The sequence below is a fragment of the Microcaecilia unicolor genome, chromosome 1 (genome assembly GCF_901765095.1).
Source record: "Microcaecilia unicolor chromosome 1, aMicUni1.1, whole genome shotgun sequence".
Lineage (NCBI taxonomy): Eukaryota > Metazoa > Chordata > Amphibia > Gymnophiona > Siphonopidae > Microcaecilia > Microcaecilia unicolor.
Genome location: NC_044031.1, coordinates 156,701,330 through 156,725,968, shown reverse-complemented (window position 1 = coordinate 156,725,968; position 24,639 = coordinate 156,701,330). Strand labels below are relative to the sequence as shown.

The 24,639-nt window shown below is 41.4% G+C and overlaps 1 protein-coding gene across 1 annotated transcript in view; it reads right to left on the bottom strand.

Moving 5' to 3' along the window:
• LOC115470681 (histone deacetylase 9-like) overlaps positions 1 to 24,639 on the bottom strand; it is a 632,873-nt gene that overhangs the window by 78,181 nt on the left and 530,053 nt on the right. The window contains exon 13 of the mRNA XM_030204118.1: positions 5,592 to 5,676. Coding sequence (XP_030059978.1) covers positions 5,592 to 5,676 — 85 coding nt within the window. The remainder of the gene's footprint in view (positions 1 to 5,591; positions 5,677 to 24,639) is intronic.

The window sequence follows — 24,639 nt, the reverse complement described above, 5'->3', positions numbered from 1 at the left end:
TACTAAAGCATAAGAAAGATACTAGGATAATAGCAACATAAAAGTAACTCTAAGAATCATATATCTCAATATAATACCTTTTTGAGATCTCATATTCTATTTTTTAGAAGTTCTCTCAGCTGTTATGAGTTTTTAAACATGGGAACATTTTTGTTTGTTTTCTTTTTTATCATACAGTGCTTTCTGGACCAGACTAGCTGAAGTTTGCTGTCTTATATCAGCTGGGTAAGTCCCTCTGTCTCCCCTCCCCCAGTCCCTTCTAATTGATATTATATTGAGATAAGTGGTTCTCACAGAGTTGTTTTTACGTTGCTATTATCCTAGCATCTATGTTATGGCTTAGTAAAACTCTTGGTTTGTGATTAAGATCCTCCATGTTTTTATCTACTTTTTATCTACATCCAAAAATGATTTTCATTTTTATAAATATATGTATTTTTGTATGTTTGTTTTTTGTTGTTCTACCCCTGACTCAGCCAATATATCTGGTGAGACATGGCCATGTTGGGCACAGATGATTGATAACCTGGGAGCTTTTCACTGAATAAAAGACAGTGTTTTTTAACAAGATCTGCCCCTTGGTTTTATCTTTTTTTATGTTTCAATTTTTTTAACTTTGGCAATCAGTCTTTTGTTATATTTCCAAACAGCATAAAAATAGCAACTTCACTTGACTGAGCTGTGCTCCTAAACTTAACACAATACTCCAAGTGTGATCTCACCAGTATCTTGTACAAGGGAATTATCACCTCCTTTTTTTTTCCTATTGCTTTTGCCTCTCTCTGTTCAGCATCCTTCTGGCCTTGGCTATCATCTTACTTCTCATGCATTCTACTTCTCCCTTACAACATAGAAGAAGAAAAGAAGTTAACTCAAGATATTGATAGAGTAGGGAGCTCACTCATGAGTCTCTATTAGAGATGTGCATTCAGGAAATAAAACCCTGAAATTTAGGGTTTTTTTAAAAATATGATATTATTAGTGCATACTTTTTGCAAAGAGTGTGCATTATGTGTTAATTAAGCACACTTAGGGGTTCATTTTCAAAAGGGAAAAATGTCCAAAAAGTGTCATAAAGCAGCATTTGGATAAATTTCTCTCAAAACGTACAAATTGGTAACCTATTTTGCAGACGTTTATTTATTTATTCTACAGTGCATCCAAACCACAAGGAGGCATGTTAGAGGTGGGATCAGGACATTCCTAACACTTAGGATGTTTTATAGCCATAATGGAACAAAACAAAAACATCTAGGGCTAAAACTTTAACGTTTGGATCTAGACCTGGTTTTAAGAATGAAAAAGGCACAAGATGACCACTGGAAGGAATCAGGGATGACCCCTTCCTTTACTCCCCCAGTGGTCACTGACCCCCCTCCCACCTCCAAAGATTTAAATAAAAATATTACATACCAGCCTTGATGACAGGTGCTGGTGTTATAGCCAGTTCTATTAGAGCAGCAAGCAGGTCCCTGGAGTGGTGTAGTGGTCAGTGCAGTGGACCGTAGAGAAGTGGACACAGATCCATATCTCACTCTATCTGTTACACTTGTGATATAAACTGTGAGCCCTCCAAACCCCGGCCAAAAACCTACTCTACCCACATATAGGTGACCCCTTAATCCATAAGGGTTATTGTAGTAGTGTACAGTTGGGAGGGGCTTTGGGGGGCTCAGCAGACAAGATTAGGAGGTGGTGTGAGATGTGTACCTGGGAGCTATTATATGAAGTCCATAGCAGTGCCGCCTAGGGTGACCCATTACTCTCCTGGGATGTCTGTGTGGCCAGTCTACTTCCATCCATATCCCAATTACTTGATTTTTTGTGTTTTGGACTTTTTTTTTTAATGGATCAAAAAGATAAATGCACAGATCACAAAAACATCTAGCGTGTGGCCATTTTTGAAAATAAAAGATAGACATTTTGCTGTTTTGAAATTGGCTATATTTCCTATTTGGATTTTGGACTTTAATGCAAAACGTCTAAAATCTGACTTGAATGTCATATTAAAAATGTTCCTCTTAATATTGTTCCCAATAAACCTCCTGAATAAAATAAGAATTCCCATAAACACAGGCAACAATACAAATTGAAAATATTTGGGCTGCACACCCCTTGTCTGCATATGCTAAGAAGAACAAATACATTTCTAAAGTGGTTTTGAAATGTGAGCAGTTCAATTTCCCTCTTATATATATATTCCAAATCATAAAAGTATAAAATAACAGCATCAATATATTTATATAGCATCAAACCAGTCCATAACAAATCAATTGTCCAACATGTTTTGGCCCTCAGGGGACTTGTTCAACCCAAGAAATCATGCTTATGAAGAATAAGCCAATATCACATTTTTATTCAACAATCCTAAAGCATAAAGAATAAAACAAAAGGCAAAACAATAAAAAAAACAGCAAAAAAGGGGAGGGGGAACTAAAGTGGCAAAAAAGGAAATCTTATGACTAGAGAACTTACAATCAAAATCCAATGGGTGGCGGTAAGGGCTCCCTGTTGCATGGCCACACGGTCTCTTACCACATGGCCTGATGTCCTTGGGCTTATGGAATTATACTGCTTAGGAGGCGCTTAGTGCTCTCTTGTTAACCCCATATTAGCCAGTTAGCACAGGCTAATCCTTACATGCTATCTGACAATTTAGGAATTGTCCATTCTTCACTTTTGACGTGACCCCCTCCTAAAAATATTTTTCAAAAATAGGTGTCACGTTCATGAGTCCTTGTGCCCAAGCGGAGCACAGGGGGCGAAGACTCGAACCTGTGCTCTGCTGGGCAGCCGAGCAACCCCGAGGCTTCACCTGTGATCACCGCCGTTCGCCGAAGGTTGAACCCCCAGGTGCAGGCAGCCGACAGGACTTCTGGATACAGGCGGGGGTGAGACAGCTGTAGGCAGCAGGCAGAGAGGAATCGGGATGCAAGCAGTGGTCGGAGGCAGGCAGAGAGTATTTTGGGTTCAGGTAGTGATCAAGTCAGGTAGCAGGCACAGAGAAATCCGGGTTCGGGCAGCATGATGACCACAAGTTACATTACAAAATTTACATAGTAATGGGCTGTTTTACATACATTTCCATGTTTTACATCTTATTGCTATGTACCCCATGGTGACTATCCTGCTTATTTTCGAAAGAGAAGGGCGCCCATCTTCCGACACAAATCGGGAGATGGACGTCCTTCTCCCAAGGTTGCCCAAATCAGCATAATCAAAAGCCGATTTTGGCCATTCTTAACTGCTTTCCATCGCGGGGACGACCAAAGGTCCCTGGGGCATGTCGGAAGCAGAGCAAAGGCGTGACTGGAGCGTGCTTAACACATGGGTGTCCTCAGCCGATAATGGAAAAAAGAAGGGCGTCCCTGATGAACACTTGGCTGACTTTACTTGGTCCATTTGTTTTCACGACCAAGCCTCAAAAAGGTGCCCGAACTGACCAGATGACCACCGGAGGGAATCGGGGATCACCTCCTCTGACTCCCCCAGTGGTCACTAACCCCCCCTCTCACCCTCAAAAAAACAACTTTAAAAACGTTTTTTGCCAGCCTCTATGCCAGCCTCAAATGCCATACTCAGGTCCATCGCAGCAGTATACAGGTACCTGGAGCAATTGTAGTGGGTACAGTGTACTTCAGGCAGGCGGACCCAGGTCCATCCCCCCCTACCTGTTACACTTGTGGTGGTAAATGTGAGCCCTCCAAAACCCACCACAAACCCACTGTACCCACTTCTAGATGCCCCCCTTTATCCCTAAGGGCTATGGTAGTGGTGTACAGTTGTGGGGAGTGGGTTTTGGGGGGCTCAGCACACAAGGTAAGGGAGCTATGCACCTGGGAACAATTTGTGAAGTCCACTGCAGTGCCCCCTAGGGTGTCCGGTTGGTGTCCTGGCATGTGAGGAGGACCAGTGCACTACGAATGCTGGCTCCTCCCACGACCAAATATCTTGGATTTCGTCATTTTTGAGATGGGCATCCTCGGTTTCCATTATCGCTGAAAGCTGGGGACGACCATCTCTAAGGACGACCATCTCTAAGGTCAGCGATCTCAACATTTAGGTCGACCTAACTGTTGAGATTTGGGCATCCCCGACCGTATTATCGAAACGAAAGATGGACGCCCATCTTGTTTTGATAATACAGGATGCCCCGCCCCTTCGCCAGGACGTCCTTAGAGATGGGCACCCTTAAAGATGGGCACCCAGTTCGATTATGCTCCTCCACGTTATCTCTGTGATATGATAATTTAAATCACATTAAATCAAAGTCTTTGCCTGTGTCTAGGGAGAGGTGATTTCTGTTGGGTTTAGCACCCCCAATAATTTTGAAAAGTTAGCCCCTGTGCCCTTTATTATAGCTTAGATCCATAACACAACTTGATGCCTCCCCCCCCCCCCGAGATTATTTGAGAAGCCTTATTCAAGATTTCCATGTGGAAATGCCATTATTTACAAGTGTATATTGCATCAATCTGAAACCAATTGCAGAAAGACGCTATTTGCATGTGGAGATCCACACTATGTAGTGATTTCAAGAGGGTGTGGTTTGAGCAGGGTTTAGGTGGAACTAAAATGTACACATGTATCCTCCATTTCGCAAAGGGAATATATAGGTGTGGGGAATCATTTCCACATCAGCTCCTGTTCAGCAGCACATATAGATTTTAAAACAGTGCTCGTTTTAGCCTGGGCTTTACATGAAGGATTAAACGAGTCATGCTGCTTAATCCCATATAGTCCCATGTAGTTTATGTCTGAACTGAAACATGTAAAAATTGCAGCTATATATGGAAGTGTGAACACTTACCTATGAAAGATGTATCACTTACTTCCATGTGCAACATTTACACATGAAAGATGCAATATTGTTGCTTCCATGTGGAAGCTGCCAAGTCTGTGCTATTCGACTTTTCAATATATATTGCAAAATGGCTGCTCCCATGGCACATGATGAGAAATACACTTGAATCCCTGCAAGTATTTTAGAAAAAACTCTGTGTTGCCAAATTCTAAAATACCAGGGATAGAAACATGTCCCCATCTGGACCTCCGAATTCCGATACTACATTCTATGTAAAATGAGCTCCATGTTTTTTTAAGGTACACCAAAGAACTGAATGCACATTCACAAATGCACATTCTTAAAAAAAGGACAAAATCTATTTCAGAACTATACAGAATCTGATACTTATATACATCTACAGATCAGACCACTATATAGATTTCTAGAAATTTGCCAAAATCCATTTAAAGAAATTCCAAAAATATTATGTGTGCGCAGATCACAGCAAATCCACTGGGAATCTGCTTTACTTAAATCAGTTTCATACCTATCAATGCATCCTTATCATTCTTGCTCTAAATACTTATACATTACTAACTTTTCTATTTTTATTTCTTTGTTTTCTTCCCTTTTTTTGGCAGTATCCTTTATACTCTTAAGCAATCTTCAGGATTGCTCTATTTAGAGAGAAATAAACAATTTTCCAAGTTTTCTTCACTATCTGTGCCAGAACAGTCTGCATGATGGGCCTCCCTCCCCAAAAAAATAGCATGCGCATATATCTATATATACAATGAGCACATACTCTGAATATCTGTAATCTTTTTCAATGAAGACACTCCATTCGAATTTGGTATTAGATTCAGGCAGTCTTCTGGGAGAGGATCCAGCTGGAAGAATAAAACAGAATATAAACAGAGTATCATAAACTTACAATAAGCCACATGGAAGGAAAGGAAACTTACAAAAAAAAAGTTTTGATCCCCAGGAAAAAAAGAGTTTTTCCTCAAGAACTACTGACTTGTTATACATTTGCTCTCGGTTCTAGGAGTCTGAGTATAGTTTTTACTTTGTGTTTCTGCACAATACAGTTGAATTCCTGGAGGCTTTTCTTTGGACTGCTAAATCTAAAGATCCTGCACTGAAACAGGTGTTTGCGTGATGTGTACTGGAAGCAGGATGGTTATTTTTGTGATTTCTGTATGATGCTTACAAACAAATCAGACTCCCTTTGTGTATGAATGTGCAACTGGCCACCCCAATCCAAGCTGCTGCTGCTGGATGGATATTGAAACTGAAATGTGCAATTGTACACTCCTTAGTCAGATAGGATGTGTGTACAGTATTTAATTAGATCATGCAGTTTAGAAAGAAAACATTTTGCATCAGAAAGCGATAAAACAAACAGCTGCTTTCATTTACATTGTGTTCTTAGCTACAGCGTGGGCAGCATATGTAATGCGATGTGTACTTGTAAAAGTTATAATATTTGTTATTGAAATGCGTAGCATTTTCATGAACCTCCATTTATTCTCAGGGTTGCTCTGTGCGTATGTGCCTTTTCATTTACACAGTGGACTCTTATGACTGTTAACCAGTAAACTGCTAACACTTATAACCTGTTAACTGTTTATCAGCTCATTCTTTCTGGTGGGGGGGGGGGGGGGGGATGAAACTCCTTTCTGTATAGCCTTGAAATGTGACCTAATTTCCCCATTACAGAAGTCCTTTTATTCTAGAGTCTCTTCCTTAGCAAGTTTCCTTCAGTACTTACAAAGGCTGATATCCTGTATGTTGTTGCTACTATTTGTAGCAATTGCCAACAGGGAAGAAATATCCATGTCCATTATACAAAAAGGTGCCCTGATTGAGCAGCTGCCCATTGACTTCTCTCCTTAATCCACCAGTGGCGGCTGTCCCCATCCTTCTCCCCTGAAATTGAAACCAAAAGGGGATACCATGGTCCTATGACAGCTTTGGGTATTATGGGCATTCTGAACTAAGCAGAAAGTATAGCACAGGTCTGAAGAGTAGCATTTTGTTTATTGTAGTGGACTGTAAACTAAGACACCCAGGTTCGAGTCCCACTTCATCCCTTTTTTTAATGACAGATAGATAGATCTATTTGTAATTGTGAACCCTCCAGAAACAGAAAAACTATCTACTGTACCTAAATGTATAAGCCACCTGGAAGCCTAAAAGCTATAGAATTGGTGTACATTCAGACACAGTAGGTATGTTGCTGTTCCTGGAGGGCTGATAATTACAAAACAAGAGTTAAGTGGGATTTGAACCTCACTCCCTTGGTTCACAGTCCACTATATTAACCACTAGACTGCCCCTCTGCTCTGCATGAGCATCTTGTTGCCATTTTCAAAGAGTGCTGTCATACAAACATCCATGTCCCTTGTTTTCACCCGTTCATAGTTTGGATGGTCCAGTTTGTAAAATGGATGCTTCTGCTAGATGTTTCTAGCATGTAGATGTACATCTCACAAATTTTTGAAAATGAAAATCTTGACGTATTTCCTGTTCAGAAATAAACATGAGATTGATACTCCTTTAGGACATTCTGACATGGATGTCCTTATTGTGACTTGGACTTCCTTTTGAAAAAAAAAATCCTCCACAAGTGGGGCAGTGGGAAGTCTACCCTCCAGTGAGCCAGAAACCAAAATTGTCATTGGTGTCGTTTCCTGAAGAAGCGGATGTGAAACAGGACTTTTGGGACCGCACACATGTTAAATCAGCCAGCTGGGGTGTAACCACGCTTCACATGAACTGTGCAGCACCACAAAGATAAGGTATTTTAAATTTTAAAGTCAAGTGTGTTTTTGAACAGCACTGTATGTAAACGATTGTGGGGCAGTGTGTATGATGTGCCTTAATGACATTATATGTGATGAAAAGATTTTATGGTGTAAGATAAAAAAGCAACAAAAAATATTTTTTGATCTATGATTACTTTTTGCACTGTGTGCAGAAGAATTTCTTTTAATTATTATTTATTTTATACAATATACAATTATTTCAAGGAATTACACTTGATTAGAAAGGGTTTTTCTCAGATTAATAATTTAGAATATTATAAGTATTTCCCCATAATTGAACACTCAAGTCCACTTTAAAGAGAGACATCTATGCTATAAGAGGAATAAAAAGGAAAAAAAAATAAGAAGACTTAGGACCTAGGTCTACCTTATCAAGTTTATCAGAACAAGGTTTAAATTCAGTTTCATTTTTTCCACTTTCTTTTCAATAACATTGACATTTTTAGATAAGGCTTTAAATTGGTGAAATTGTGACTGAACCATTTGAGAGACTAGGTCCCACAGGGAATCAAGAGTCACCACAGGAGGTTTCTCTAAAATCGGTAAAGGCATATCTAATAAATCTGTTTTCAGCCCATTACCTGTTTTTTCTTGTCCCGCACCAACTGACACCGCATTATCTCCTTCCAGGGGCATTGCAAGTCCCTCTGGTTCCCTCTGAGGATGTTCAATGTGGGCTTCACGCGAAGTCAGTTCAGTTCCGCTCTTTGGCGTCCGGCTGCTTGCTACTTCAGAGGGGGAGCTTGTCCTTAGTGGTTGCAGGGGTGGAGTTCTTGTTTCGGGGCTCAGCGTAACATTCAGTCCGGGAGACACCGAAGATTCCTCCATTATGCCGGTGTCTCCTACGGATCCACTCCCGAGCATTCTGCCTTGAACTGGCATCCTCAGAAAACGGTCAATAGGACCAGAAGACACGAAGGTAGGCATTGGGGAAGCCCGAGTTGTTGCCTTCCCTCTTTGGCATTCTATTAACAGGAAAATTGAGGTATGCACTGCTCCTAAGTGCGTGCGGCCATCTTGGATATCTCCCCTCATGCTGCCCGTGCAGAAGAATTTTTAATTAATTGCCACAGTTGTATGAGATATTTTTTCCTCCTTGAAAAGTCATTCTTCACTGTTTGGGTTTTGATGAGTATCTGCAAACATTTTTAAAACCCAGATACGCTAACTGCTGTTACCACATCCTTCAGCAAAGAGTTCCAGAGCTTAACTATTCATTGAGTGAAAAAATATTTCCTCCTATTTGTTTTAAAGGATTTCCATGTAACTTCCTTGAGTGCCCCCTGGTCTGTACTTTTGGAATGAGTAAAAAATCAATTTACTTCCACTCATTCTACACCACTCAGGATTTTGAAGACCTCAATCCTATCTCCTCTCATCCATCTTGTTTCCAAGCTGAAGAGCCCTAACCTCTTCAGACTTTCCTCATACAAGAGTAGTTCCATCCCCTTTATAATTTTGGTCACTCTTTTTGGGATACGGCAACCAGAACTGAACACAATACTCAAGGTGTGGTCACACCATGGAGCAATACAGAGGCATTATAGTATTTTTGGTCTTATTCACCATCCCTTTCTTAATAATTTCTAGCATCCTGTCTGCTTTTTTGGCCACCAACTCACAGTGAACAGAAGATTTCAGTGTATTACCTATAATGTCACCTAGATCTTTTTCTTGAATGCTGACCCCAAAGGTGGACCCTAGCATCAGGTAACTATGATTCAGATTATTTTTCCCAATGTGCATCACCTTACATTTGTCCACATTAAATTTCATCTGCCATTTGGACGCCCAGTCTTCCAATTTCTTAAGGTCTTCCTGCAATATTTCACACTCTGCACATGTTTTAACAACCTTGAATAGTTTTGTGTTATCTGCAGTTTTAATCACCTCACTCATATAAGTACATAAGTGTTGCTATACTGGGACAGACCGAAGATCCATCAAGCCGAGTATCCTGTTTCAAAGAGTTGCCAATCTGGCAAGATCACAGTTCAAAACATTTTATGCTGCTTATCCCAGAAAAAAGCAGTGGATTTTCCCCAAGTCCATTTTAATAATGGATTATGGACTTTTCTTTTAGGAAGCTATCCAAACCTTTTTAAAACCCCACTAAGCTAACTGCTTTTACCACATTCTCTGGCAACGAATTCCAGAGTTTAATTACACATTGAGTGAAGAAATATTTTCTCTGATTCGTTTTAAATTTACTACTTTGTAGCTTAATAGCGTGCCCCCTAGTCCTAGTATATTTAGAAAGATTAAACAAGCGATTCATGTCTACCCGTTCCACTCCACTCATTATTTTATATACCTCTATCATATTTCCCCTCAGCCGTCATTTCTCCAAGCTGAAGAGCACAAGTCATTTCAGCCTTTCCTCACAGGGTGTCACGATTGTGACTATTTTCCATGTCTGTGCTCACTTCCCCCCTGGTGGCCAGACCCTTTGGCTGCTATAGACTGTTTTCTTGCTGTTTCCCAAGCATGTTTCAGAAGTCATTCCAGTCCAGTTTGGATCTTCCTGCTTGCCAAACTTGCTTGGGTTGTTTGGAACTAAGCAGCACCCTTACTTGTGACCTCACTTGTAATTGCCTTTATTATGCACCTGGCCCTTTCAGCTGGGCCTTTGCAACGCCAAAGGTCGAGGTTAGTTGGTGTGCTGTTAGGAGCACTTCTGCCTTGCTTTGTTTGAGCTTCTCTGCTTTGCCCTTTTGGCTTCCCTGCTTTACTCTTTTGGTGCAGATAGGAGCACTTCTGACTTGGTGTGCTGTTAGGAGCACTTCTGCCTTGCTTTGTGTGAGCTTCCCTGCTTTACCCTTTTGGTGCTGATAGGAGTACTTCTGTCTTGCTTTGTTTCCTGCCTGTATGCCTTGCCTTGTTCTTGTTTTGTCTGTGTATCCTTCTCTGTGGCTGCCTGTCAGCCTTCAGCCATTGCTTTATTGTTTGTTGGTGTGGCCTAGCTTTGTATCCTGCCTAGCCTGCCCTGTTTGTTCTTTTCCCCTCTGACCTTCAGTCCTTGTTCAGTCAAGCTTGTTTCAGTATCCTGTACCCTGTGTGAGAATCCTGAGTCCTGCATCCTGAATCCTGTTTTAGTCAAGCTTGTTTAGTATTCAATGTCTGCCTCGAGAATCCTGTTGTTCCAGTCGGTCCGGTCCAGTATTTCTTGTCTATCAGCTCCGTACTGTAAGTCCTGCAGGCCGCCCGCACCTAGGTGCTCAACCTCTGGGGAACGGTGGTTAGGGCAAGTGAAGTCCGGTTACTCCAGTCCTGCTATTCCAGCCAAGTCCAGTCCAGATTCCATCTCCATCCTTGCTTGTTTGTCCAGTCCTGGTTGGGGGATTTTGCCTGTTGCTGACATTCCTTGACAGCAGCCCAAGGGCTCACATTGTTCCAGTGTCTGAGAGCCTGAGACCGTGACATAGGGAAGTTGTCCCATTACCTTTATCATTTTCATCGACCTTCTCTGCACCTTTTCTAATTCTACTATATCTTTTATGAGATGCGGTAACCAGAATTGCACACAGTATTCAAGGTATGGTTGCAACATAGAGCGATACAATATAACATCCTTGTTTTTATGTTCCATTCCTTTCCTAATAATACCTAACATTCTATTTGCTTTCTTAGCCACCACAGCACACTGAGCAGAGGGTTTCAAAGTATTGTTAACAATGACTCCTAGATCCTTTTCCTGGTTGGTGGCTCCTAACGTGAAACCTTGCATCACATAGCTATAGTTTGGATTCCTGTTTCCAACATCCATCACTTTGCACTTGCTCAAATTAAACATCATCTGCCATTTGGATGCCCAGTGTCCCAGCCTCGTAAGGTTGTCTTGTAATTTTTCACAATGCTTTTTTGATTTAACAACTTTGAAAAACTTTGTGTTGTTGGCATATTTAATTACCTCACTAGCTATTCCCATATTTAGATCATTTATAAATATGTTAAAAAGCAGTGGTCCCAACACAGACCCTGGTGAACCCCACTATTTATCCTTTTCCATTGAGAATATTGACCATTTAACCCTACTCTCTGTTTTCTATCCTTTAACCAGTTTTTAATCCACAATAAAACACTACCTCCTATCCCATGACTTTCCAGTTTCCTCTGGAGTCTTTCATGAAGTACTTTGTCTAACGCCTTTTGAAAGCCCAGATACACAATATCACCGGCTCACCTTTATCCTCATGTTCATTCGCCTCTTTAAAGAAATGTAGTAGATTGTTGAGGCAAGATTTCCATTCACTAAATCCATATTGGCTTTGAGGGGAATTTTCGAAAGGGACGTCCAAGTTTTTATTTGGATTTCCTCGCAAAACGTCCCCATCCAGGGGTGGGGAAACCCGTATTTTTGAAACAAAATGGACGTCTAACTTTTGTTTTGATAATATGGTCAGGGACGTCCAAATCCTTAAATTTGGTTGTCCCTAGATTTGGTCATCCCTAGACTTGGTCATTTCTGATTTTCAGTGAAAATGGAAACCAAAGACATCCATGTCAGAAACGACCAAATGCAAGCCATTTGGTCATGGGAGGAACCAGCATTTGTAGTGCACTGGTCCCCCTAACATGCCAGGACACCAACCGGGCACCCTAGGGGGCACTGCAGTGGACTTCATAAATTGCTCCCAGGAACATAACTCTTTTACCTTGTGTGCTGAGCCCCCAACCCCCCTGCCCAAAACCACTACCCCCAACTGTACACCACTACAATAGCCCTTACGGGTGAATGGATTACCTAGATGTGGGTATAGTGGGTTTGTGGTGGGTTCTGGAGAGCTCACTGTTTCCTCCACAAATGTAACAGGTAGGGGGGATGGGCCTGGGTCCGCCTGCCTGAAGAGCACCACAGTACCTACTAAAACTCAAACCCACCTCCCCGCTCCCCCCGTTTTCTATTTCTGTTGATGGCTCTCTCATTCTCCCTGTCTCCTCAGCTCGAAACCTTGGGGTCATCTTTGACTCTTCTCTCTCCTTCTCTACTCATATCCAGCAGATTGCCAAGACCTGTCGTTTCTTTCTTTACAACATCTGTAAAATCCGCCCCTTTCTTTCCGAGCACTCTACCAAAACCCTCATCCACACCCTTGTTACCTCTCGTTTAGACTACTGCAATCTGCTTCTTGCTGGCCTCCCACTTAGTCACCTCTCCCCTCTCCAGTCATCTCGTCTTCCGCCAGGGTCGCTTTACTCATACTACCCCTCTCCTCAAGTCCCTTCACTGGCTCCCTATCCGTTTTCGCATCCTGTTCAAACTTCTTCTACTAACCTATAAATGTACTCACTCTGCTGCTCCCCAGTATCTCTCCACACTCGTCCTTCCCTACACCCCTTCCCGTGCACTCCGCTCCATGGATAAATCCTTCTTATCTGTTCCCTTCTCCACTACTGCCAACTCCAGACTTCGGGCCTTCTGTCTCGCTGCACCCTACGCCTGGAATAAACTTCCTGAGCCCTTACGTCTTGCCCCATCCTTGGCCACCTTTAAATCTAGACTGAAAGCCCACCTCTTTAACATTGCTTTTGACTCGTAACCACTTGTAACCACTCGCCTCCACCTACCCTCCTTTCTTCCTTCCCGTTCACATTAATTGATTTGATTTGCTTACTTTATTTTTATTTTTTGTCTATTAGATTGTAAGTTCTTTGAGCAGGGACTGTCTTTCTTCTATGTTTGTGCAGCGCTGCGTACGCATTGTAGCGCTATAGAAATGCTAAATAGTACTAGTAGTAGTAGTAGTAAAACTGCTACAGGGACCTGCATACTGCTGTCATGGACCTGAGTATGACATCTGAGACTGGCATAGAGGCTGGTAGGAAATATTTTTAAAGATGTTTTTTGAGGGTGGGAGGGGGATAGAGACCACTGGGGGAGTAAGGGGAGGTCATCCCCGATTCTCTCCAGTGGTCATCTGGTCATTTCGGGCACTTTTTTGTGCCTTGGTTGTAAGAAAAACACGACCAGGTAAAGTCGTCCAAGTGCTCATCAGGGACACCCTTGTTTTTTTTCGAATATGGGTGAAGGACATCCAAGTGTTAGGCATGCCCCAATCCCGCCTTCGCTATGCCTGCGACATGCCCCCATGAACTTTGGTCGTCCCTGAGATGGAACGCAGTTGGGGATGTCCAAAATCGGGTTTCGATTATACCAATTTGGACGACCCTGGGAGGACGTCCATCTTCCAATTTATGTCGAAAGATGGGCGTCCTTCTCTTTCGAAAACGAGCCCATTTGTCTCATTAATCCCTGCTTTTGAATATGCTCTGTAATTTTGCTTTTTATAATAGAGAATCGGGGCTAGTGCTGGGTAGACATATACAGTCTGTGCTGGGGCTGGTGGTTGGGAGGCGGGACTAGTGCTGGGCAGACTTATACGGTCTGTGCCGGGGCTGGTGGTTGAGCGGTGGGGGATAGTGCTGGGCAGATTTATACGGTCTGTGCCAGAGCCGGTGGTGGGAGGCAGGGATAGTGCTGGGCAGACTTATATGGTCTGTGCCAGAGCTGGTGGTTGGGAGGCAGGGTTGGTGGTTGGGAGGCGGGGATAGGGCTGGCCAAACATATACGGTCTTTGCACTGAAGAGGACAGTACAAATAAAAAAGTAGCACATATGAATTTATCTTCTTGGGCAGACTGGATGGACCGTGCAGGTCTTTTTCTGCTGTCATCTACTATGTTACTATTTTGTCCAGCACTGACGTCAGGCTCACTGGTCTGCAATTTCCTGGATCACCTCTGGAAACCTTTTTAAAAATCAGCGTTACATTGGCCACCCTCCAATCTTCCGGTACCATGCTTGATTTTAAAGATAAATTACATATTACTAACAATAGTTCAGCAAGTTCATTTTTTAACTCAACACTCATCTTTCTGATTTCCATGTCATTTAAAAATATGTTAAATAGCACCGGTCCAAGTACTGATCCCTGTAACACTCCATTATTCTCCATCCTCCATTGAAAGAAATGACCATTTAAACATACCCTCTGTTTTATGTCCAATAACCAATTCCTAATCCACACCAGAACCTCACATCCTATCCCATGACTCTTTAATTTTCTCAGGAGTCTCTCATAAGAAACTTTATGAAAAGCGTTATGAAAATCTTGATACACTACATCAACTAGCTCACCTTTATCCACATGTTTATTCATGCCTTCAAAGAAATGAAGCAAATTGGTGAGGCAAGAATTCCCTAGGCCTTTTTTGACCTTGTCTAGTATTTCTGCACTTGACATGTCGAATTGTAGTAGTAAGATATTCTGACCTTGGCATATTAGACTTGTGAACTTTGTTATCAGAGTGGTTATTACCATCTCTGTTCTGTGTTTGTGGTCTGAAACCTGATTGAGAATTGTGAAGCACTGAAATTGTGTCAGGTATTCCTCCTTAAACCACAACATTTAAGTTCCCAAAGCACAGTATTCAATGTCTGCCTCGAGAATCCTGTTGTTCCAGTCGGTCCGGTCCAGTATTTCTTGTCTATCAGCTCCGTACTGTAAGTCCTGCAGGCCGCCCGCACCTAGGTGCTCAACCTCTGGGGAACGGTGGTTAGGGCAAGTGAAGTCCGGTTACTCCAGTCCTGCTATTCCAGCCAAGTCCAGTCCAGATTCCATCTCCATCCTTGCTTGTTTGTCCAGTCCTGGTTGGGGGATTTTGCCTGTTGCTGACATTCCTTGACAGCAGCCCAAGGGCTCACATTGTTCCAGTGTCTGAGAGCCTGAGACCGTGACATAGGGAAGTTGTCCCATTACCTTTATCATTTTCATCGACCTTCTCTGCACCTTTTCTAATTCTACTATATCTTTTATGAGATGCGGTAACCAGAATTGCACACAGTATTCAAGGTATATTGTGGATATTTTATATATATTTTATAAGCTGCTGTGAAATTTACAGCAGATCCAGTAGGATGAAGTGTTTAAATATATAAATTACAAAAAAGTCTGGGCCAGTATTCAGCTGGTGATGGTCATTGTGTTTTGTTTTATTTTTAAACACGGTTGCTGTTGGCTGAATTATACCCAGATATTCAATGTGAGCCCATACCTGGGTACCATCACTGATTGTGTGAGTATTTGGTGGCTTACGGGCACCACTGATATTCAGCAACGGTACCTTGATAGCAATCCGGACAAGTTAGGACTGACATTTTTGCTGTCCTACGGGACTGGATATTTATTCAGTCTCTTCCAGCTCAAGTTGAAAGCCAGAATCATGGCCAGCCTTATGTGTCTGCTAGAGACTGGGCTGGTAACTCTGGATCCAGGTACCAGGCTGTTGCGGAAAAGACATTCATGTGTGTTGTGGCCCTGCAGGAGCAGGCCACCCAAGCATGCTGTTGTGCTTTCTGTATTAGCATTGGATAATGTTTTCTCCCCTCCTGTGAAGTAAACACGAGTCTTTCCCAGACACATTTCATAAAATATTATTTGTTTTCAATGTAGCTTGTAGAGTGTGTGTGTTTTGTCTTATCAGCCTCTGCAGCCCACCCTTGCTCATGGTACCACAAGGTGGAAAAGAGGAATTGACTGCAAAATGCTTTAATGCATTTTATGGTAAGCATTTTCTCTCACATTAAGCATACCGTATGTCTTAATGACCTTTAGTAAAAGGACCCCTTTATTTACTGCAACTCATGGAGATATTAAAATGTGATAATCACCTTTGACCTTTATGTGAGTGCATCTAAACTTAGGGGTCCTTTTACTAATCTGTGTTAGGTGCTAACGTGTACCTAACCCAGAAAAAAAATGAAATGTCGTGGGATCCTCTCAAGCGTCCTGCAGTAACTTTGAAATCTGTGTGTGTTAACCGTGCTCTGAAAACATTTTCTTTTCTTCTTTTTGAGGGGGTGTGTCATGGCGGAGAATGAGCATTGCTCTGCTAATCAGTTAGCACAACTACATTACTGTACACTAACAGGTTAGCACATGAATAACACAGGAGCTCTTACCACCTACAAAAAAGGTGGTGGCAAGTACTCCTGCAATAGTTTTTAAAATAGTTAACCTCTGGAACTCATTGCCAGAAAATGTATTTGCAGCAGTTAGAATATCTGGGTTTAAAAAAGGCTTGGCAAGTTCCTGGAGGAAAATTCTATAGTCTACTATTGAGATAGACATGGGTGAAGCCACTTCATTCCTTGGGATTGATAGCATGGAAGGTTGCCACTATTTGGGTTTCTGCCAAGAACTTGTAACCTGGATTGGCCATTGTTGGAAACAGGATACTGGGCTAGATGGACCATTGGTCTAACCCAGTATGGCTATTCTTATGTCCCTGCTAATGGCAACAATAGTACACGGCCATTAATAGAAAAAAAAATAGAAAATTGGGATTTTATGGACACGATAGTGTGTGAGAAAGACACACTTAAGGGCACGCTAAGAATTATTTTTACTACAGCTTAGTAAAAGGAACCCCAAAGTTTGGACCTTTTTCCTTTTTGATTGTGGTCTGCTTCTGACTTTTTACTTTTTCATTTTTCAGACTTTAGCCTCTCCTATTTGTTTGTTTAACTCCCAGCTCAGCCTTTTCTCTGCCTCCGGACTGCCCCCGCATTCATCTGATAGAGCTACAGTGGTCTATGCTGATATTCAGCTGTACTATACAGTTAACTGTTTAATATCAGCAGGATTTCCTGCCTAGTGAAATCCCAATCAGTATCAACCCTGTCCGTTTCAAGTCCTGGGGAGAAACGCAGCAGAGTGATTCAAAAAAATGTAGTGGTTGAATTTTTCTATACGAGTCATTTTGTGAAGGGGGAGAGTGGTCATGATTTTTCTGTTTTCACAGGTGGGTGCGTACACTATTAAGTCCATTTAGAAAAGATTGCTTTTCCATTGCATTATACAAGTTCTCCTTTCCCAAGCTTTTTTTTTTTTTCTTTTTTAACCTATATGATGGATTTCAAATGTTTTCATTTGGATTCAGAAAGAATCCGACTGCTTAATCTTTTCTCACCTCTCGGACAAGCTTTTCTCCCTAAGTAGCAACCTAGGGGGCTTTTAATTGGTTTTGCATGTGCAGAGTAAAAGAGTCTCTTTTCTGTGGGCTGTACAAGAGCACTGATAATCATTTAAAATGGGTACTTTTATTTCATTTCATGTGCTCTATGTGGAAACACAATGTACTGCTCTTGAGAGTTTATCCTTGGCACTTTGAAAAAGGGTAACTGTTCTTTGGAGTCCCACTCACAGGTTTGAACTGAGGCACTCCAAATGAATGTTTATATCACTTCTCTGGTGGCCTTTGAGAACATTCAGCGCACATAAATTGGGCTGATAACTAATTGAAACGCCAAGAGCACTTCCAAGGAAAAGAGATCTTCTAAATGGATTTTTTGGGTTGTCTTCAAAAACAACAGTTGCATGCAGGAATTTCCTGTGCCATGCTCAGATTAATACAAAAATATGCTATCCAATAGCACGTTCTTTTCTCACTAGCTTCCCACCTCCAAGAAATGGAAAGTAGAGGAGGTTTGTGTGGAATAGATATATTTTGGGCAGCATGTCTTGGGAGGCAGTTTTATGGGTTGGTCTTTCAGAGGGTGTTGACATATTTTCTTAGAAGAGCTGAGAGGCAAAAAGAAGAGAGTTGAAAGGGGAAAATGTGTTCTTGTCTGTGAATGACTGGCTCCCCATGAAATCTGGGTTTCCCCACTCGCTCCACAGTCACTGTTTTGTTATGCTTGTTATTCTGCTGATAATAGGACATGTGAAGCAGCCTATTGCCCTATTGACATGCACTGGCCAAGAACAACAGAGGGAAAGGAGTTATGTTTGAAAAACTGCAAAGTGTTTATGAATTCTAATCTTCAGCACATGAATAAATACATCTGACAAACTGCAGAGTACCTAACAAGGGCCTTTCCTGACCTTCCTAATTTGAGTGTGATTGCACATGCAGCGTTTTAGAAAGCAATGCAGATCTTTGCCAAGGCTTTAAGCTTGTGGTTCCAACCGCTTGCCCTTATTTGTGAATCTGAAGTGCTAGCTAATAAGTTTTAATTGGCCCATTAATCACATATAAAGGGCTTTGATGGAGGAATGTATCCTTAAATCATAGTAAGTGATGAGTGAAAAGAGCCCTTTTTTCTCATTTTTCCTTGCCTAGGATTTAGGGGCATACTTACTAACTATCCTTAGGTATTTAGGGCCCTTTTTACTAAGCTGTGGCAAATGAGGGCCGGCGCTGGCATTGACATGTGTTTTACATGTGCACCAAGGCCCCCTTTTATCGCAGCTGGTAAAAGGGAAGTCTCGCCTTCCTGCAGGAAATGGTCATTTGACAAGTAAAGCACTTGCCGCATGGCACTACAAAAATAAATAAATGTTGGTAGTTCCAGAAATGACGGCAGACTAGGGTTGGGAAGTATCACCAGGCTGCTGCGGTAGCCTGGTGGTACTTCCTGTATAGCGAGCGGTAAGCCCACGTTAGGCTTACCATCGCTTAGTAAAAGGAGCCCTTACTGTGGGTTTAGCATGCTATGTTAACTTCTCTTTGTGGATGATACCAAACTCTGTAATAGGGTAGTAACCTCAAAGGGTCTACATAGCATGAGGGGGGAGGAGGTCTAATGAACTTTGAAGAATGGTCCAGAAATTGGCAACTAAGATTTAATTCTAAACAATGTTGGGTCATGCTCTGTAAAAATCAAAATGAATGGTATAATATAGGGGGTGAAGTACTTCTGTGTATGAAAGAAGAGCAGGATTTGGGGGGGGGGGGGTGATCATGATAATTTTAAGGTGGCCAAACAGGTGAAAAAGGCGATGGCCAAAGCTAGAAGGATGCTTGGGTGTATAGGGAAAGAATGGTCAGCAGGAATAAAGAGGTGATACTGCTCTGGTGAGGCCCCATTTAAAATATTGTGTGCAATTCTGGAGTCTGCACTTTCAAAATTGGTCAGTGATCTCTGTCATAAAGCATATGGAAAACAATACAGAATAGAAATGCTCCACAAAAAAAATCCAAACTAAGCAAAAAAAACAAAACAGTGGAGACGACAAAGGACAAATGGAAGCATCCATTTGTCCTTTGTTGTCTCCACTGTTTTTCGCTCAAAGCATATGGGGACAAATCAGACTTATAGACCTCATTATGTATACTCTGGAAGAAAGACAGGAGAGGGGATATGATAGAGATGTTTCAATATCCTTGTGGCATTAATGTACAGAAGGTGATCCTTTTTCAAATGAAGGAAAACTCTGGAATGAGAAGGCATAAAATGAAGTTAAGAGATTATAGTCTCAGGAGTAATTTAAAGAAATACCTTTTTACAGAATGGCTGGTGGATGCTTGGAGGTGGTGGAGACAAGGACTGTATCTGAATTCAAGAAAGCGTGGGACACGCAAGTGTTCAAGAAAGTGTGGGATCACTTAGGGGTCCTTTTACTATGGTGCACTCAGAGATTTAGTGCACACTAACAATTAGCATGTACTACATGATAAGACACCCATAGGAATATAATGGGATTTTTATCATTTAGCATATGCTAAACCCATTAGCGCACCTTAGTATAAGGTCCCCTTAGAGGTAGGAGAACATAACAGATACTGTGGTTGGCAGACTTGATGGATCATTTGGCCTTTATCTGACACAAACTTCAGAAAGAGGTTAAAAACCTTTCTCTTCCAAAAGACTGTTCATAACAATCCATCATGACTTCTACCTCCTAGTATAATCCATTATCCTTTCCTTAATGTTTTTAGTCTCATGCATTAATCCAATGGTCTCTAATGTTTCTCAAACCTCAAACTAACACTATTTGCTTCCGTCTCACCTAGAATATTAACCACACTGAACTCTGGGAAGGGGATATTATTGGTATACAAGAACTGATTTGAACTGAATTGAATTGAATGTTTATATGTTTCTAACATGACTGATAACCAGTGCAATTACCCATACTTCTAGAGGCGTAGCTAACTATGGGGGGTCTTTTACTAAAGATTAGCTCGAGTTATTTGCAGCAGGGCCCTTAGCAATAAAATGGGCCCTGCTTCAGATAACTCGAGCTAATCTTTAGTAAAAGACCCCCTACGTTTTGTATTAGCTGCTATGCTGTTAATGCAAGGTAAAGACCTTTGACCCAAACTATTCTATAAGATGGTGCCTACATTTATTTTTGATTTTATTTTTATTTATTGGGATTTATTAACTGCCTTTATGAAGAGATTTACCCAAGGTGGTGTACAGCAGGTACAGTTTAACATAAACTTACAATTTTGTCAACAGCATAACAGTAGTAAAGTGACCAAATATAAACATAAATACAATAAAAGCGGTAAACTTGGAAACATCAAATTGAAACCTAATAATAGGACTACCATGAAATAGTGTCAAATATATACACATTTAATAGCACTGCAGAACAACCATGTAACAGAAATATAAATGACAGTACAATACAAATCCTATATAATAATTCTCACCTCCAACGTTCTAATGTGCCTGGTACCGTGGCTCCCTCGGAGGTGGTCCGCTAGGCAGTTTAGAATGCACCGACGTCAGTGATGTCACTGACAGCTGATTCCAAGGCAAGGGGAGGAGTAGGGAAACACGTGGAGCGTGTTTTCCTACTCCTCCCCCTGCCTGGGAAACAGCTGTCAGTGCCCCCCCCCCCCCCTCGGCGCAACACCCAAGCCTCTGCCCTGCAAAACCGTGAGCCAGGCAGGGGGAGGACTACTCCTCCACCTGCCTACCAATCAGCTCTCAGTGCCCCCCCCCTCGGCGCAACACCCAAGCCCCTCCGCCCCAGCGCAGCACCCAAGCCCCTACCCCCCCTCGACGCATCACCCAAGGCCCTCCCCCCGGCACATCACCAAAGCCCCTACCCCCCCCCCTCAGGCACATCAACTCCCTCACCACCCACAGCCGCCAATACTAACACTGTCCGGCCGCTGCTGCTTCTCCTATGGAGCAGCAGCGGCTGGTACAAAAAGAAAAAAGCCCAAAAAAGATTTTTAACCTGAAACGTGGCTCCGTAGACAGCCATCTGGCATTGGCTGTCATCACTGCAGCCGCTCCTCCTCTCACCTCCACATCACTGCCCCTGCAGGAAGACCCCAGAGGACCGCAGTGATGTCAGAGGGGAGAGGAGGAGCGGCTGCAGAGATGACAGCCAATGCCAGATGGCTGTCTACGGAGCCGTGTTTCAGGTTTAATATTTTTTTTTGGCTTTTTTCTTTTTGTACTGGCTGCTGCTGCTCAACAGGAGATGCAACAGCGGCCGGACAGCATTAGTATTGGCGGCTGCGGGTGGCGAGGGGGTTGATGTGCCCGGGGTGGGGGTAGGGGCTTGGGTGATGTCTATGGGCAAAAAGCTTAGTTAAATCAGGTCCATAGTAAAGACTTGACTGAAGAGAAATTTGAAGACAAATGCCATGCTTTATCTAGAATATTAGAAGAATCAGTTGTAATTACTACTACTGGCTCAATTTAGACCAACGTATTCTTACAATAGGAACATTAGTTAATGACCATCCATCTGTGTCTTTGACACTTTTTTCATTCTTATTATGCATTTTAATAAAATGCCCATATGCAACTTTATCTGGGCGGATAAAACAAAATTCTTTTTTTTTTTGGATTATAGACCTGATTCTTTGTAGACTCATATGTTGGTTGGTAGTGCTCAATATCCTTTGTAAAAGGCTATTAAATTATTAGGAGTCCATATTGATCAGGATTTATCATACACATATTTCAAGACTTCTTTTTGTTTGTTAAGGAAACTAAGACGAATAAAGAAATTCTTTGAAATTACTCAATTCAGGCTGCTTATTCAATCCTTACTAGTTTCTAAATTAGATTATTGCAACCTTCCATTGTTGGGTACCCCTAGATGTGAATTGTAAAAATTACAATCCATACAAAACACGTCAGTAAGATTTAGGAGTCCTTTTACTAAGGTGCATTGAAAAATGGCTTATGGAAGTGTAGGCACAGGTTTTGGGCACGCGTCAATCCATTTTTCAGTGCACCTGTAAAAAAGGCCTTTTTTTTATTTTAGCCGAAAATGAACGTGCAGCAAAATCAAACTTGTTGCGCGTCCATTTTGAGTCTGCGACCTTACCACCAGCCATTAACCTAGTGGTAAAGTCTCATGCAGTAACCGGGTAGTAATGACATATGCACATCAAATGCCACTTGGCACGCGTCTGAAAAAAAATATTTTTCTGCTGCACGTATTGGCCGTGTGCCAAAAATGAAATTACCGCAAGAGCCACACTGTAGCCGGGTGGTAGCTCCATTTTGGCACTTGTTGGGCATGTGTAGACGCTCACACGGCTTATTAAAAGGGCCCCTGAATTTTTCCATTACACAAACATAACCATATTTCTCAGTTTTATTTACAGTTACATTGGTTACCGGTGGAAGGTAGGATTTTATTTAAACTTGCCTGTGTATTGTTTAAAATTTTAACTGGAGATTGTCCAAGTTATTTAATAGCATATGTGGAGTTCAAGGATTTTAGGAGGAATAGAAGATTTTATTATTCACCTTTTTCTGCTCCCTTTCCTAAGGGGATAAAAAGATTTATGTTATTTGAGCAATTGCAGGTCTCTCAGGCCCCCCAAATTTAGGAGAGATTATGCTTTAAGACCAGAAGATTTCAATAGTTATGTTTTAGTTTTGGAAATATTTGAAGACTATTCTTTTTCAAAGATTTGTATGTTAACTTTCTGATTCACTTGATTATATGATGCTATTGTAATTCCCGAATTTTGTCTCAGTATTTTGTTTATAAACATTGTAAACTGCTTAGTACTTAGTGGAACAGGTGGTCTATAAATGATATGTAATAATAATAATAATAATAGTAATAATAATAATAATAAATGTTCCCAGGGATGCAATCAGGGAGGAGCTTGCATTTTTTCACATATTTTTAAAAATACACACTTACCCCTCATTATATAATCTTGCACACACACATTTTTGTGTAGTGTGTGCAAACTTGCTCACACAGGTTATAGAACTGTGCCAGATATGCAAATAATGTAATTAATAAATTAGGTGCTAATTGGCTTTAATTACCAATAATCAGCTATAATTGCAGTTAAGTGGTGGTAATTGGCACTAATTTGAAGTTACATATATAACTGCACTTAGTCATAATTCTATAGCCTTAGCACAGAAATGTTTATGTTTATTAATGATTTGATAGATCGCCAGATCCTAGAAAATCCCATATCTAAGTGATTTATAACATTTCACAAATAAGTAAAAAGAAAAGAAAACAGAACGCCATTGAATGACAAGACAGAATCCCACACCAGAAAATAGGCACACTCAAAACTAACTTTAGAAAGCTACAGAGGAAAGTGGAGACAACTAAAATTTAATAAAAACTGTAACTAATTATTGTTGCTGAAACGTTCACCAGAACTAACACATATTAAAGGTCACAGGACATGGATGTGGGAGAGGCATGGGTGGGTTGGGGTGTGCCCAGCACTTACACTCTAAGGTTATAGAATACTGACAGTTACATATGTAACTGCAACATTTAGTTGTGGACATTTATACCAGCCATTGACATTGTTATGCAGTCACACCTAAATGTTGGTGTATAAAACTGACTTATAGGCACAGACATTTTTAAACAGGTATAATGTCCACACCTGCAATGTAGGTATAATTTCAGCAACTTCTGCTACCACTTCATAAAGGGAGGGAAAAAATTAAAGAAGGAGGAAAAACCCCTACGTATAATGTGAGAAAAAGATAAAAGTAGGGGTGGTCCAAGAACATTCCAACAGCAAAAAACACCAGAAGGCCAAGAGCTAAATGCAGAACATTTAATCACCAAATTAGTGCCCAAAGGGCCATAAAAGGAACAACAGTTTGTCTCCAAGGAGTCTATGATGCAGCACTGTCAATAACAATTGACTCAGATGCTAGTATTCTATAATGGTAATTATAATTGCCAATATAGACTTTGCGCTTAGAGCATAGTGTCCCAGCACCTAAATGTAGGCAACCTGTACTGAATTACCCTTTTAG